Source organism: Bison bison, unplaced genomic scaffold (genome assembly GCF_000754665.1).
Source record: "Bison bison bison isolate TAMUID 2011002044 unplaced genomic scaffold, Bison_UMD1.0 scf7180017864291, whole genome shotgun sequence".
NCBI lineage: Eukaryota > Metazoa > Chordata > Mammalia > Artiodactyla > Bovidae > Bison > Bison bison.
This window is the reverse complement of record NW_011494863.1, coordinates 1590646-1603701: the sequence shown is the minus strand read 5'-3', so window position 1 is coordinate 1603701 and position 13056 is coordinate 1590646. Positions and strand designations below refer to the sequence as shown.

The 13056-nt window shown below is 33.7% G+C and overlaps 1 protein-coding gene across 4 annotated transcripts in view; it reads right to left on the bottom strand.

Annotated features, from left to right (window-relative positions):
• The window catches only part of LOC104996210 (ankyrin repeat and KH domain-containing protein 1), a 105023-nt gene that overhangs the window by 16966 nt on the left and 75001 nt on the right, over positions 1 to 13056 (bottom strand). For all 4 annotated transcript variants that reach the window (XM_010850356.1, XM_010850357.1, XM_010850360.1 and 1 more), the window contains 8 exons: positions 12223 to 12981; positions 6245 to 6390; positions 5965 to 6076; positions 5357 to 5502; positions 4762 to 4904; positions 4114 to 4327; positions 3106 to 3281; positions 2730 to 2892 (listed from right to left, as the gene is read on the bottom strand). In XM_010850356.1, the coding sequence (XP_010848658.1) occupies positions 2730 to 2892; positions 3106 to 3281; positions 4114 to 4327; positions 4762 to 4904; positions 5357 to 5502; positions 5965 to 6076; positions 6245 to 6390; positions 12223 to 12981 (1859 nt within the window). The remainder of the gene's footprint in view (positions 1 to 2729; positions 2893 to 3105; positions 3282 to 4113; positions 4328 to 4761; positions 4905 to 5356; positions 5503 to 5964; positions 6077 to 6244; positions 6391 to 12222; positions 12982 to 13056) is intronic.

Sequence of the window (13056 nt, the reverse complement as noted above, 5' to 3'; positions counted from 1 at the left end):
ATTAATAAAATAAAAACTGGTGATGTGAAATATCTCTCAATATAAAAGGGAAACTAGATCTAAAAGAGGATATTCTAAATTCCAAAGCATTATTTTGCCCCTTTTTGCTTTTTCTTACTGTTCATGGGGTTCTCACCACAAGGATAGTGGAGTGGTTTGCCATTCCCTCCTCCAGTTAGAACAACAGTTAGAACTTTACATGGAACTGATAATTTTGACTGGTTCAAAATTGGAAAGGAGTACATCCAGGCTGTATATTGTCACCCTGTTTATTTAACTTATATGCAGAGTATATCATGCGAAATGCCAGGCTGGATGAATCACAAGCTGGAATCAAGATTTCCAGGAGAAACATCAACAATGTCAGATATGCAGATGATACCACTCTAACCACAGAAAGTGAAGAGGAACTAAAGAGCTTCTTGATGAGGGTGAAAGAGAAGAGTGAAAAAGCTGGCTTAAAACTTAACATTCAAAAAACCAAGATCATGGCATCTGGAATCACTGGGGACAGTGACTGCAGCCATGAAACTAAAAGAAGCATGCTCCTTGGAAGGAACGTTATGATACACCTACACAGTGTCTTCAAAAGCAAAGACATCACTTTGCTGACAAAGGTCTATCTAGTCAAAGCTATGGTTTTTCCAGTAGTCATGTACAGATGTGAGAGTTAGACCATAAAGAAGGCTGAGTGCAGAAGAACTGATGCTTTTGAATTGTGGTGCTGGAGAAGTCTCTTGAGAGTCCTTTGGATTGCAAGGAGACCAAACCAGTAAATCCCAAAGGAAATTAACTCTGAAAACTCACTGGAAAAAACCTTGACTGAAGGCAAAAGGAGATGGGGGTGGCATAGGCTGAGATGGTTAGATAGCATCACAGATTCAATGGACATGAATTTGAGCAAACTCCAGGAGACAGTGAATGACAGAGAAGCCTGGCGTGCTGCAGACCATGGGGTTGCAAAGAGTCAGACACGACTTAGTGACTGAACTACAACAACTTTGGCTCTATCTTACTAAACTAAACAAGGTGGACTGTCATATTTATCTGAGTCCTATGACTTGAATCTAGGTGAAACATTTTCTAGATGGTATTATCAGAGGCTTGATGATCTGTAATCATTAAAAGTACATCTATTTTAACAACCAAACTTGCATAGTTTCCCCTAATACTAAGGTTCTAAAACATCTTCAAGAAGTAATCTGATGGGGAAAATTCCCTGGTGGTCCAGTAGTTAAGGTTCTGTACTTCCAGTGCATGTGTACGGGTCTGATCCTTGGTGGGATAACTATAAATAAAATCTTGCACGTGCCGTGGTGTAGCCAAAAAATAAAACAATAAAAAATAATTAGTCTGATGGTGGCAAAAGCCAGAAAAGTAGTTGCCTCCTGGGCAGGGAATTAACTGAGAATGGGCATGATTAAAGTTTCTAGGATTATGGAAGTAGTTTATATCTTTATGGGATGTGGGTTACATAGGTATATGCATTTATTAAAACTCATTAAACTTAGCATCTTAGATTTGTGCACTTTTAATATATATAAGTTATATCTCAATTTAAAGGAAAGAAAAAATCGGAAAAAATATTTAAGATTTTTTAAAAGACAGGTAACTTACATTGCTTTCATTCAATAGCTATTTACTGACCATCTAGTGTGTGTCAGGCACTGTGCTGAACAACTAGGTATAAATAGTGGTGAAAAAGACAATCATGAATCTTCACCTTCATAGATCTTCCAGTCTAATTAGGGAGTGAGAGTGAAAGTCACTCAATCATGTCCAATTCCTCACGACTCCATGGACTGTAGCCTGCCAGGTCCCTCTGTCCATGGAATTCTCCAGGCAAGAATCCTGGAGTTGGTTGCCATTTCCTTCTCCAGGGGATCTTCCTGACCCAGGGATTGAACCTGGGTCTGGGGCAGATTCTTTACTATTCAAGCCACCAAAGGAAGCCCCTAACTGGGGAGAGGAGCATTAAAAAACTAATACATGTTTGCATGTATAATTACAAAATGAGATAAGAAAATAATGGTGAACTATAAAACAGAACAAGAGAAACTTTTCAGATTGCAAGTTAGCAAAGGACTTTCTGAGAAATGATATTTAAGGAGTGGACGTAAAGAATAACGAGAAGTGAGCAAGGTGAAAAGCAAGTGAAAGAATATTTCAGGAAAAGAAAGTGAGCAAAGGGCCTCAGGAAGTTAAAAATTTAGTGAATTCTAGGCCAGTGGCTGAAGTGTAGTGAGCAAAGGGGTACGGCAGTAGAAATGACTGGTCTGAGGCTGGCATGAGCCATATCATACAGGGCTTTGTAAGCCATGTTAAGTAGTTTATAGTCTATCACAATTTTAATGGGAAAGCTTTGTAATATACAGCAGAGAAGTAAACCTTAATGTATACAGGAGGTATAATAAATTTTTACGAGAGTCTACTTGTTTTTGTTCCTCTTAAACATCTATCTACCCGTAATATCTGCCCTGAAATCTCATGTTTTATGTACAAAAATATAACAAAACTCTTCAAGATATGAAGTTATTTAACAGCAAAGTTGCTTATAGGGAACTACCATACAGCTCTTAGATTTGGCCATAAAGAGAGTACAGATAGCAGGGGTGTGTATATAGAAACAGCGTCAATTCCTCAAGACCAATTTATCTTTCTCCAATGACTTCAACTTAAAATTCAGTAGTTTTAAACAAATTCTGTCATTTTTGTCCACATCAAGTTACCTTTCGAAATGCTGACATAAGAGGTGTGATTTTCCGGTTATCAGCTCCATCCACATCAGCACCTGATCGCACTAGCAACTGCACCACTTCAAAATGACCACCATTGGATGCCAACCAAAGTGGTGTGTTTCCTTTCTTGTTACGAACATCAATATGGGCTCCCCTGTACAAATCAAAGAATGTTAGTATAGCTTGCTTCCTATGAGAAGTGGCTAACTTTTCCTTTTTTTCTCTAATTTATCTTTTCTCTTTTATAAAGCAGCAAATACTCTGTTCTTTTAAATGTCAAATAAAGTAAAACAATTTTATTAACTGTAAAGGCTCTGAAAAGTGAAAGGGATCATAGGAAATTTTTACAAATATAAAATTTACCTACCTATTAATCAAGAGCTCACAAAATTTGTAGTGACCTTTGTCCGCTGCTATTGTTAAAGCAGTGTCTCTTGAGGAAGGCACAGGGGGGGCATTGACATCTGCTCCTTTATCTAGGAGAACTCTTCCAACCTCTGCATATCCCCCAGAAGCAGCTTCCATCAAGGGGGTAAGACCAGTCTGTTTAAACCAAAAAATTATGTGGGTAAATTACATTGATTTCTTTAAAGGACTGAAACAATGACTTATAAGTGGATTCTATTTCTAATTTTCTCTCCCAAGAGAGCTAAGCAAAATTCACTCTTAAGCTTTACTAAAATAGCAAGTGAAAATTGTTAGATTCTGTTAAGACATGCTAGACTAAATTAACTTATACTACCTTATGGTAATAAAAAACAGTTTATAACATCTCTGTTATTATAAATCTACATGAGACAGTAACTGTCTCTTTTAAGAAATAAAAAAGTGATAATCAGGGGAAAAAATAAGAGACTTTCATTCAGACATTTTCAATTTGGAATGACTACTAAATTGACCATTGTCTGGTTATAAAGAATTATACATAAGCTACATGTTTCAGGGGGTCTAAGTACCTAATAGTGCTAAGAAGAGAAATTATAAACACTGACATACTAACTCCTACTTTCTAAATGCTACACTGTCATTAAATTGTCATAATCTGTTACAAGCAGATTATAGTTGCCTCAATTTTAGTTCCCTCAGTTTTGTAATTTATAAAGTAATTTTTGATTGAGATTTTTACCAATGGTAAAGCACCTGTCTCATTAAAGGAGATCTTAGCTGTCCTTAATAAAGTTAGGAATGGTGACAGTGTGTCAACGACCACTGGATAGCACTATTCTACAATCCTGCACTGGGGCAGGAATTTCCTAATTTTAACTTAGAAAAATTTAAAATAGCACATTCAATTTGAGTGTGCTATGCTATGTTATATTATGCTCTTTCTATTAGAAATATGTCTGAAGTAGTTGACAAGTTATAAAATGCTTACCTTTGCCCTATGTTCAACATTGGCTTTTCGGTCCAGAAGCAAGCTCACTACTTCCGCTCGGCCTTGGAAACAGGCCAAGGTGAGAGCTGTGTTCCGATTGGTCTCTATTTGGGCATTAATATCTGAACCCATATCAAGCAGCAGTTTCACTGCAGGAACATGTCCATTCATTGCAGCCAACATCAGGGGAGAAATACCTAGTTTACTCCCAGTCCTAAGGGGGGAAATGTGCTCAGAAAATTAAAATAATACGTTGCCTGTTGTTTTTTTAAAAGCAGAGAGAACATAAAAAATGTAAAAGTTTCAGTGAAAAGAAAGCTTTCTAACACCAAAGAATAGATTTTATTTGTTTAGTCTCAAAATTAGAAAATCTCATAATTAGGAAAATCTCACAATTAAAAACACAACCCCTATTCAGAGGCTATAAATTTCTAACTATATATAACAGTTTTCTGAAATGAAACCTCTTTGAAAACAGCCATGTTAGCTGAAATAAGCTCTGATTACTACAGGAATAATTGTTGGCCTTGCAATTTTAGTATTATCTTGCTTAAAAATGGCATCTGTCTAAATATTTAGGGGAAAACACTTAACTCTAAGGTCATAATTTATTAATCATGAATAATAAAATGAACAGGTGATAGATACCTTGAATTAATTTCTGCCCCAGCATTAAGCAGAATCTTAATGATATTAACATATCCTCCAGATGCAGCTAGACTCAGTGGTGTATAATCAGACACGTTCCTATGTTCTTTATTTGCACCCCGAGCCAACAGCAAGTCTACCACCTACAAAGTAAAATAGGAACAGAGAAATCTAGTTTACACCAAGGGTTCATCTTATAATGAATGAAGCACAAAGAAATCTTTGTGCTTCTTTAAGTTCTCTAAATATCTAACATTTTAATCAGATAGTAAATATTCAAATACCAGTACTAGATAAATGAATTCAATTTTATATCAAGGAATTCAGACCTATGAAATCCTAATTATATTGAAATAACAAGTTGTTACTCTTTCACTTCCTCAATTATTAAGTGACAAATTTGCATTTCATGTGTTACGATTTTGCTCCATTCAGAATAGATTCTTTAAAAGGACATTTACTATTCTCACTAAATTTAATATAAAGAATATCTCAAAACGCATGCAAGTTTTATTCATGTAGCTAAACTACTAAGCACATGCATATTTAAAATACAAATAAAATGTTTACAAAGTGAAAATAAACATCAGCATACTTCCTGACGTCCACCAGAACATGCTAATGAAAGAGGAGTATCCTTAGTTCGTTCAGATTGTGCTTCTATGTCTCCACCTTTATCCAAAAGGATTTCAACAACTCCAACATGTCCTGCTGTTGCTGCCAGGATCAGTGGTGTGAAACCTAAATCAGAAAATAAAAATCTCAGTCAAATTTGTGTTTTTTACTTATTAAGCCACTGTTTTTTAATTCTCTATTGTTTTAGGAGGAAGAAATCTTTAGGACAGATACTTAAAATCATTTAACATAAAACTGCTTTAAACCTTAATTTGTTACTGACAAAACCCCATAAATACTTGATAAAAAGAAAATGCTAAGTCAAAGAAAACTATTCCAGCTTATAATCGTAATAAACTTTGATACCTTTGTATGCTCTACTTTTGGACCAAGGAAAAAGCAAACACAACTTGCTGTACTTCCCTGAATTTCTGAATAATAATTTGGCTCTGTAGATGAACAAATATGGATATACTTAATTGAAATATGCTAACCCATCTTTTCACTAAATAGTCCAGGAACTACTTACCCATAGTGAAAAAGAAATTGTTTTCTGACACTCAAGACTTTATTTCTAACACTTCTTACCTTTTTTGTCTCTGTGTTCAATTTTAGCATCTCGTGCTATGAGTACAGATACAAGTTCTTCATGACCACCTGCACAAGCTAGGGTTAATGCAGTGTCATGATTGCTCTCAGTCTAGGAAAAGGAAAAAAAAAAGAATTAAACTTTTTTCTGTTTATGGTGGGGTTATTGATTGAAGAGCAAATAATGTTAATTTCCACAATTAATGTACAATGAATCTTTTCCTTTCCAAAGAAAATTGGAATATGCAAAAAATAAATATAAATAAAGCGGTCTACTTACATGTGCATCAATGTCAACTGAAGGATACACAGGGGGTATAGACTGAGAAGCCACATTGCTTGGAGACTGAGAACAGGGTTCAGGTGTAAGACATTCTACGTTTTGAGAAGAGCTGTTTGAGCCAGTGGGCACTCTGCTACTCACAGCTGAAAAACAATATTCATATTGCTGAATTCTACTTAAAAGTAAAGTCATTTGTATACAAAAAAACACAGAAAACAGAATATTCTATAGCAGTAATACAATGTAGTAGTCAAATCACAAGCTTTTGAGTCAGATGGACATATGTTTGAATCCCAGTTCTACCAATGACTTTCTGATCTTGGGCAAGTAATTTAAACTCTCAGAACCTCAATTTCCTTATGTGTAAAATGGGATGATAAATATAGTACCTCCATTGTAAGGTTGTTGGGAATAGAATACTGAGCATGGTACCTGGCATTTAGTGAATACAGAAGAAATAGCAGCCTTTTACAGTGTCAGTAGGAAGAAAATAGTTTCCAATTGAAAAAAAGAATTGTAAATCTTAGTTTATAAAAGGCAATTAGATAAAAATATCCTGAAAATAATGCAAATTTTAAAAAAAGAAGAAGAAAAATAGAAGATGTAGAAGAAGGGAAAGAACAAGTCAGAGTATCTCTCTCATAAATAACAGAGAGTATGTATTTTTAAAATTCAATATTTACTCTGAAAATTTGCTAAAATGAATCAGTGTCTGAAATCAAATTGCTTTAAAAATGAACACTGGAACTTTTATTTGGGACCTCAAAATCTAGTGTCTGAAACTGAATTAAATGAAATTTTATCTTTGTGGCTCTGCATATTTCTTTTCTTTCATAAAAGACAAGAGTTTGCCCCATGGAGGGGGAAACAGGACCCATCTCAGAGGGATATTGTGAATTGTCTGTGAGATAATGTATAAAAGAAGCATTTAACAAGTGTTTGGTACGGTAAGTGCCCAATATATGTAATTATCAGATATTTTATAGGACTTCAGTTACTATCAATCACTGCATTGAAAAATAAAACATTATAATTCACTCAAGAAAGAAAAAACTCAGAAAAAATATATAATCAATAATATAGAAAAAGACAACAAAGTTTCGGTGATGGCAATTAACTTCCTCTTACCCATGCTAAAAGTCAATCAAAAACACATAAGTCATAAAGGAAAATGTAAGCATTTCAATGGTTGGAGAATGTTTTCTCTCTAGAATTTTGATATGGCTGAATCCCAATCAAGGATACGTATGACCACAAGTATGAAAGATTAAGTGTAGTATGCTACTTCTTTATAAATAATAGCAAATTTTAAGGATGTTTCTACATGAGCTGTCCCTCCCTCCTCCCAACCAATATATATAAAATCATCTTGATCATATGAATTTCTGCAGCTTCTGTTACCACATAAATATACACAAATATTTAGCCATATGGTTATAAATAAAAATGATTATAAACATTTGTTTTGCCTTACAAGAATGTGCATGAGAACAAAGCTTTAAAAATCTGTCACTGAATGAATTAAAAGCACATAGTATTTTGCTGCCCCCCTCAAAACAGCTGATAAGATTGGAAAAAAGTTCCAGAAACAAGACACTAAACTTTGATATATAGCACCTTTGTAACACTAAGATTTTAACAACAGTCTCATAATCATTAACACGTTAATAAAGAATTACTTTTCTATCGTTGTTAAATTTATTCATGCTATCTCTTTTTGTGATTATGAAAAACAGATATTCAAAAAAATTTAAATAGTTGACTACAGTGCTATGTCAGAATGTGATGGTATAAAAGACTTTTTTTTACAGAGTTGGTTTTTAAAAAATACTTTTGTACATTTAACAGCTCTATTATCAAAAAAGTGTTGCTACATTGATTGTACATTTTGGTACAGCAGTACCCTAGGAACATTTTTTTCCTCCTTATAATAATGACAATCAGAAACATTCCACAGAAGTGACATTAAAAGGATAAATTACATATGAAAAGTTCTAAAGATAAAACTAGAAAATAGCAAAGATTTTAAAAGTATATGTGGAATAAAGGATTTATTAAGATAAAATTATACCAGGACTATAACAATTTCAAAAATCCTAAAATGCTTCCTACGTCTGAACAAAATGCCTCTGAAAATGACCAAAACAGATCATTATCATGAAAGTCACTACATAATTCAAATTAAATTTATGTACTATCCTAAAATGGGGTGATACTTTACTTACTTCTTTATAAAATTTAAGACAGTTTTGTAGGCAATATGGAAGATAGTAATGTTACAAGGTCTTAAGACATTAAATCACTGTAATCCAATTTAGGTAACAGTAACCATATTAAATATTTCCATATAAATAACAATCTATAAATAAAATATTAACATCTACTAGAAGAAATGATTACTTACAGATATTTTATTGTAAATTCCCTCAAAGATAATTTTCCAATTACTTCATTCTAAAACCTAAATTGACTATCACCAGATTGCTTGAAGCAAGATACTTTTGAATTGGTACATGTTGAGAGCCTATTAAGATGCCAACAACATTAGCAATGTTCTAAAGTCACAAAACTGTGTTAAACCTTATATACAAATCATATCTTAACATAAAAATAACAAGGGAAATTGTTATTTGATACAATTTAGAATTCTAAGAAAATAATATCTTAAATATAAACTCAGAACTTCCAGTTGAATCAAATGCATGCATATTATATCTAAGGTTCTTAAACCTGGCTGAATTGAGTTTGAATCTTAACATTTAACTAGCAACTTAATTTCCATTAGCCTCAGTTTTCAACAGAAAAATAGATGGGAAATGGACTTATTTTTTAGTATTACTAAATAGCTCATGAAATTACATATATAAAAGCACTTAGCACTGAGCTTGGTAAATGGCAAGTACTCAATAAATGTAAATAAAGAGGTATTAGTTGATTTTTTTTAACTAAGGAACTTTATATATTAAGAATGAAAATTTTGCTAGATGTTTCTAGAAGTGCTCAATGGTCAAAGCTATTTTGAATTTCTTTAAATTGCTGTTTATTTTTAGACCTTTATTCTAGACATCTGAACTGAGAATCACTTGCTATTATGATAACCTCGAAAGCCCAGCACTTATTTTCGGAAGAAATGGACCTGAAGAACCATGTTTCCAATCTGAGAGTAAACATATATTCTGGTTGGGACTATATCAAGTATGATACATCTAAGACTATATACTAAACTGCTGTCAGTCAACTAGTGAAGTTATGACATTAATAAATTATGTATCTAACTAACTAGCTTTCATGACAAATATTTTGAGATAGAACAGCAGTTTAAAAAAAAAAAAAAATCCTGGGACTTCCCCAGTGGTCCGGTGGTTAATTAAGACTCTGCCTTCCAATGCTGGGGGTGAGGGTTCAATCCCTGGTCAGGGAACTAAGGTCCCACATGCCTGGCGTGCTGGGAAAAACAAAAAATAAAAAAACCCTTCTAAGAGTAAAACTTACTGCCATTATCTAAAGTAAAATCTTAAGATGTATTCTCTTTTATTAATAAGGCATGATTCATATAAAGGCATGATAACTAGATTTGATATAGGTAAAATTAATTACATCTTTGGCCTAACCTATAATTTTACTGACATATTAACATATTGTATAATCATGGAACTAGGTATTTACCTAATTCATCCTGATTTAATTTTTTTCACCTTCAATTAAGAAATTAAGAGAAATTCAGACTTAATAAAATAACATTTTAAATTTTGAGGCAAGTCACCCTTTTTGTTATATATTTTAAAATATAAGCTTCAACAAAATGAAAAGCTTTTAAATAAAGATAATTTTTAGGGAATTCCCTGGCAATCCTGGAGAATTCCCTGGACAGAAGAGCCTGGCAGGCTACAGTCCATGGGGTTGCAACAAGTTGGACATGATTGAGCAACTAACACTTCACTTCACTAGCAAGCCAGTGGTTAGGACTCTGCACTTTCACTGCTGGGTACCAGGGTTTGTTTGATCCCTGTTCAGGGAACTAAGATCCCACAAGCTATGCAACATATAATTTTTAATGTATTGACAGATTTATACTTTAAAGCTTATTAACAAAAGAATATTGTACAGTATGGTGGGCCAACTGTGTCAGGAGACATTAATGTCTAAAAGAAATTAAATTTTATTCATTTAGATTAATGTTAAATATAATTAAAAGATGTTTTCTAAACTGATTTTTTGAAGTTTCATGTGAACTTTATAAAAGGTCACTTCAATTTAACAAATACTTCAGTGGAATAAACAGAATTTGACCTCCTCCACAAGAAATAGCCTTAAATACTACCATAAAGTTAACACCTACAAGTACCCTTTAGAGATGTTTTCTCCATTCTTTAAAAATAAAAGGACAGGTCCTAAGTTCCAACAAACTAAACTGATCAGTAATATGGGTTTCATAACTGCAAATGGAGTACTTAATTAGGAAGATTATAATGATATTTATAGAACCCTAAGTCTTAAAAATGTTCCTTCCAGGTCATGAGTTTCATTATTATTAATCCTAATCATACTTTACACTCTAATATCTGCTTTAACCAAATTAGAAATCAGAACCATAAATGAACTATAAAGTTATTCAATATTTATAACAACTTGCAATGCTAATAACACAAAGTTAATCTGAGTGAAGTGGCTATGGGCTGAAGATAAAAAAATAAAATTAAAGAATAAAGAATCTAACTCCTTAAAACATTTCCTAGCATTTTAATTTTCTTTATGAAAACTAAGACATTCCTCCTCTGCACAGCGATACCTATTACATATCAGAGGAGCCTCAAAGGCACTCTTACAATAAACACTGGAAGTCATACACATGCCCAATAAAATTCCTGAATTAAGTAATTTTATTCCACATTTAAAAGATTCAGTAAAGATTAGGAAGACTAAAGGCTCACAGAAGAAGAAAGGAAACTGGGAAAGCATAACTGGGATGAGAGGAGGGGAGGAGAATATGACAAGAAGAAACAGACAACAGTAAAGAAAAAAAAAATGTTGCAATCAAGAGACAGAGGACTGGCCTGCCTTTGAATATCACTCCAGCTACATCTTAGTTCTTGGTCTTCATCCACTGTCAACAGCCATTCTGGCTGCATTTCTGAACTGCGCTCTCATGGAGGTGATACATTCACCAGCCATCTTTAGGAAGGTAAATGATTAATTGCACTGTTTTCCCACTGCTGCAAGGACAATGAAAGGGAAAGTAAACTTGTGCACCTCATTTCATATCTAGTTGTAATTTTCCACACAACAATAAACAGAAACATATACTTTAAGTTTATAAGGCTGGTCTCTTTTTTGCTTTGGTGATTACCTCTGTGTGTGTTTGAGTGTGTGTGTGATGTCTGTGCGCTTTCATCAAGACAGTTACTACAAAAAGCCCAATCTCCAAATCATTATCAAATGGACAATACTTTCAATGTACATTAGATCTTCTAATCACACATATTTTAACAATATGGAACGCTTATGGTTTTTTTCTGAATATCCCTTTTAATTAGAATGTTTAAATTGATCTAATAAAATCATAAAGAAAAGCAATGTGATTTAGAGTTCTCATTTCCAAATATGAAAATCACCAATAGGAAAATTAAATGTCTAATCTTATATGATTATCTCTAAAGCCTGCAAAGAAATTCTATTTTGAGATCTCCTACCCAAGACATAAGACAGGGTGATTTTGATACCAAAGGTCTAAAATAAAGGATCATGACAACTTTATTTCTTTGCTTTTGCAAATAATGAAAAAGAAGAGGGAAAGCACACTTTTGTGTTTTAATGCTGTTGAGTTTAGTTAAAGTCACTTCCAAAACACCTCAAGAAATGATTTTATAAACATAGTTCTAAGGAAAAATACCAAGTTGGTGTTTTTGGAAAGTTGTGTAAAGAAGTTGAGCACAAAAATTAAAGAGAAATTATTATAGGTATATTTCTTAACCCACCTGCTATCAGGTCATCAAGAGTGTCGGTAAGCGTCTGGGCTGGAGTTGCAACCATTAGTCCATCTGGTTCTTGCACTAACAGCCCCTGATCATGTCCAGTAATAGCAATCTGAGGCTGTCCTATAATCTGATGATTACCTGATACTTTCTGAAGTTCAAGAGAATTTGTCCCATTAGAACCTAATTCACTGGAAAAGTTACACTGTGGAGATGATAAAGGCTGGACTGGGACAAAATCAATTTGTTCTGCCGATGGTGGAGACTGTTGCTCATCATCAACATCATTATCTTTAAATAAGATTGTGTCAACCTGAGGTAACTCTGAAAAGTGATCCTCTGGGAGACTACCATCTCCTTCCCCTTCTGGGAAGACTCCTCTATGAGAGCACTGCTGGTGTAGAGATACTGTGTCTTTCTGACCTTTGGTTTCCAGATATTCTTTGGTAAATTGCTGCTGTGTTTTCATCTGCAACTGCCTTTCCACTTTCTGCAGTTCTTTCAGTATTTTCTTCTTCTTCTGGACTTGCTCTTCTCTGTTCTTTTTAAGTTCTTCTATCTTATCTTTGTTCAGAGGTTCACCTTGAATTAACTCCAATGATTTAAGCTGTGCTTTTTCAATAGCACTAATTCTTTGTCCCAGTTCATTCAGTTTTCCTTCAGTCTCCTCTACTATGCACTCCAAAGGCTGGTATGGGTGAAAAGGTGGCAGTACGTCCTGATCTGCTACCTGCAGGGAACTGGACTTCTGCTTGGATGTACCTAAGCACATGAAAAATGTTTGAAAATGTGCCATGCTAAAAAATAAAAATAAAAAGAAGAAGAAAGAAAAAAAAA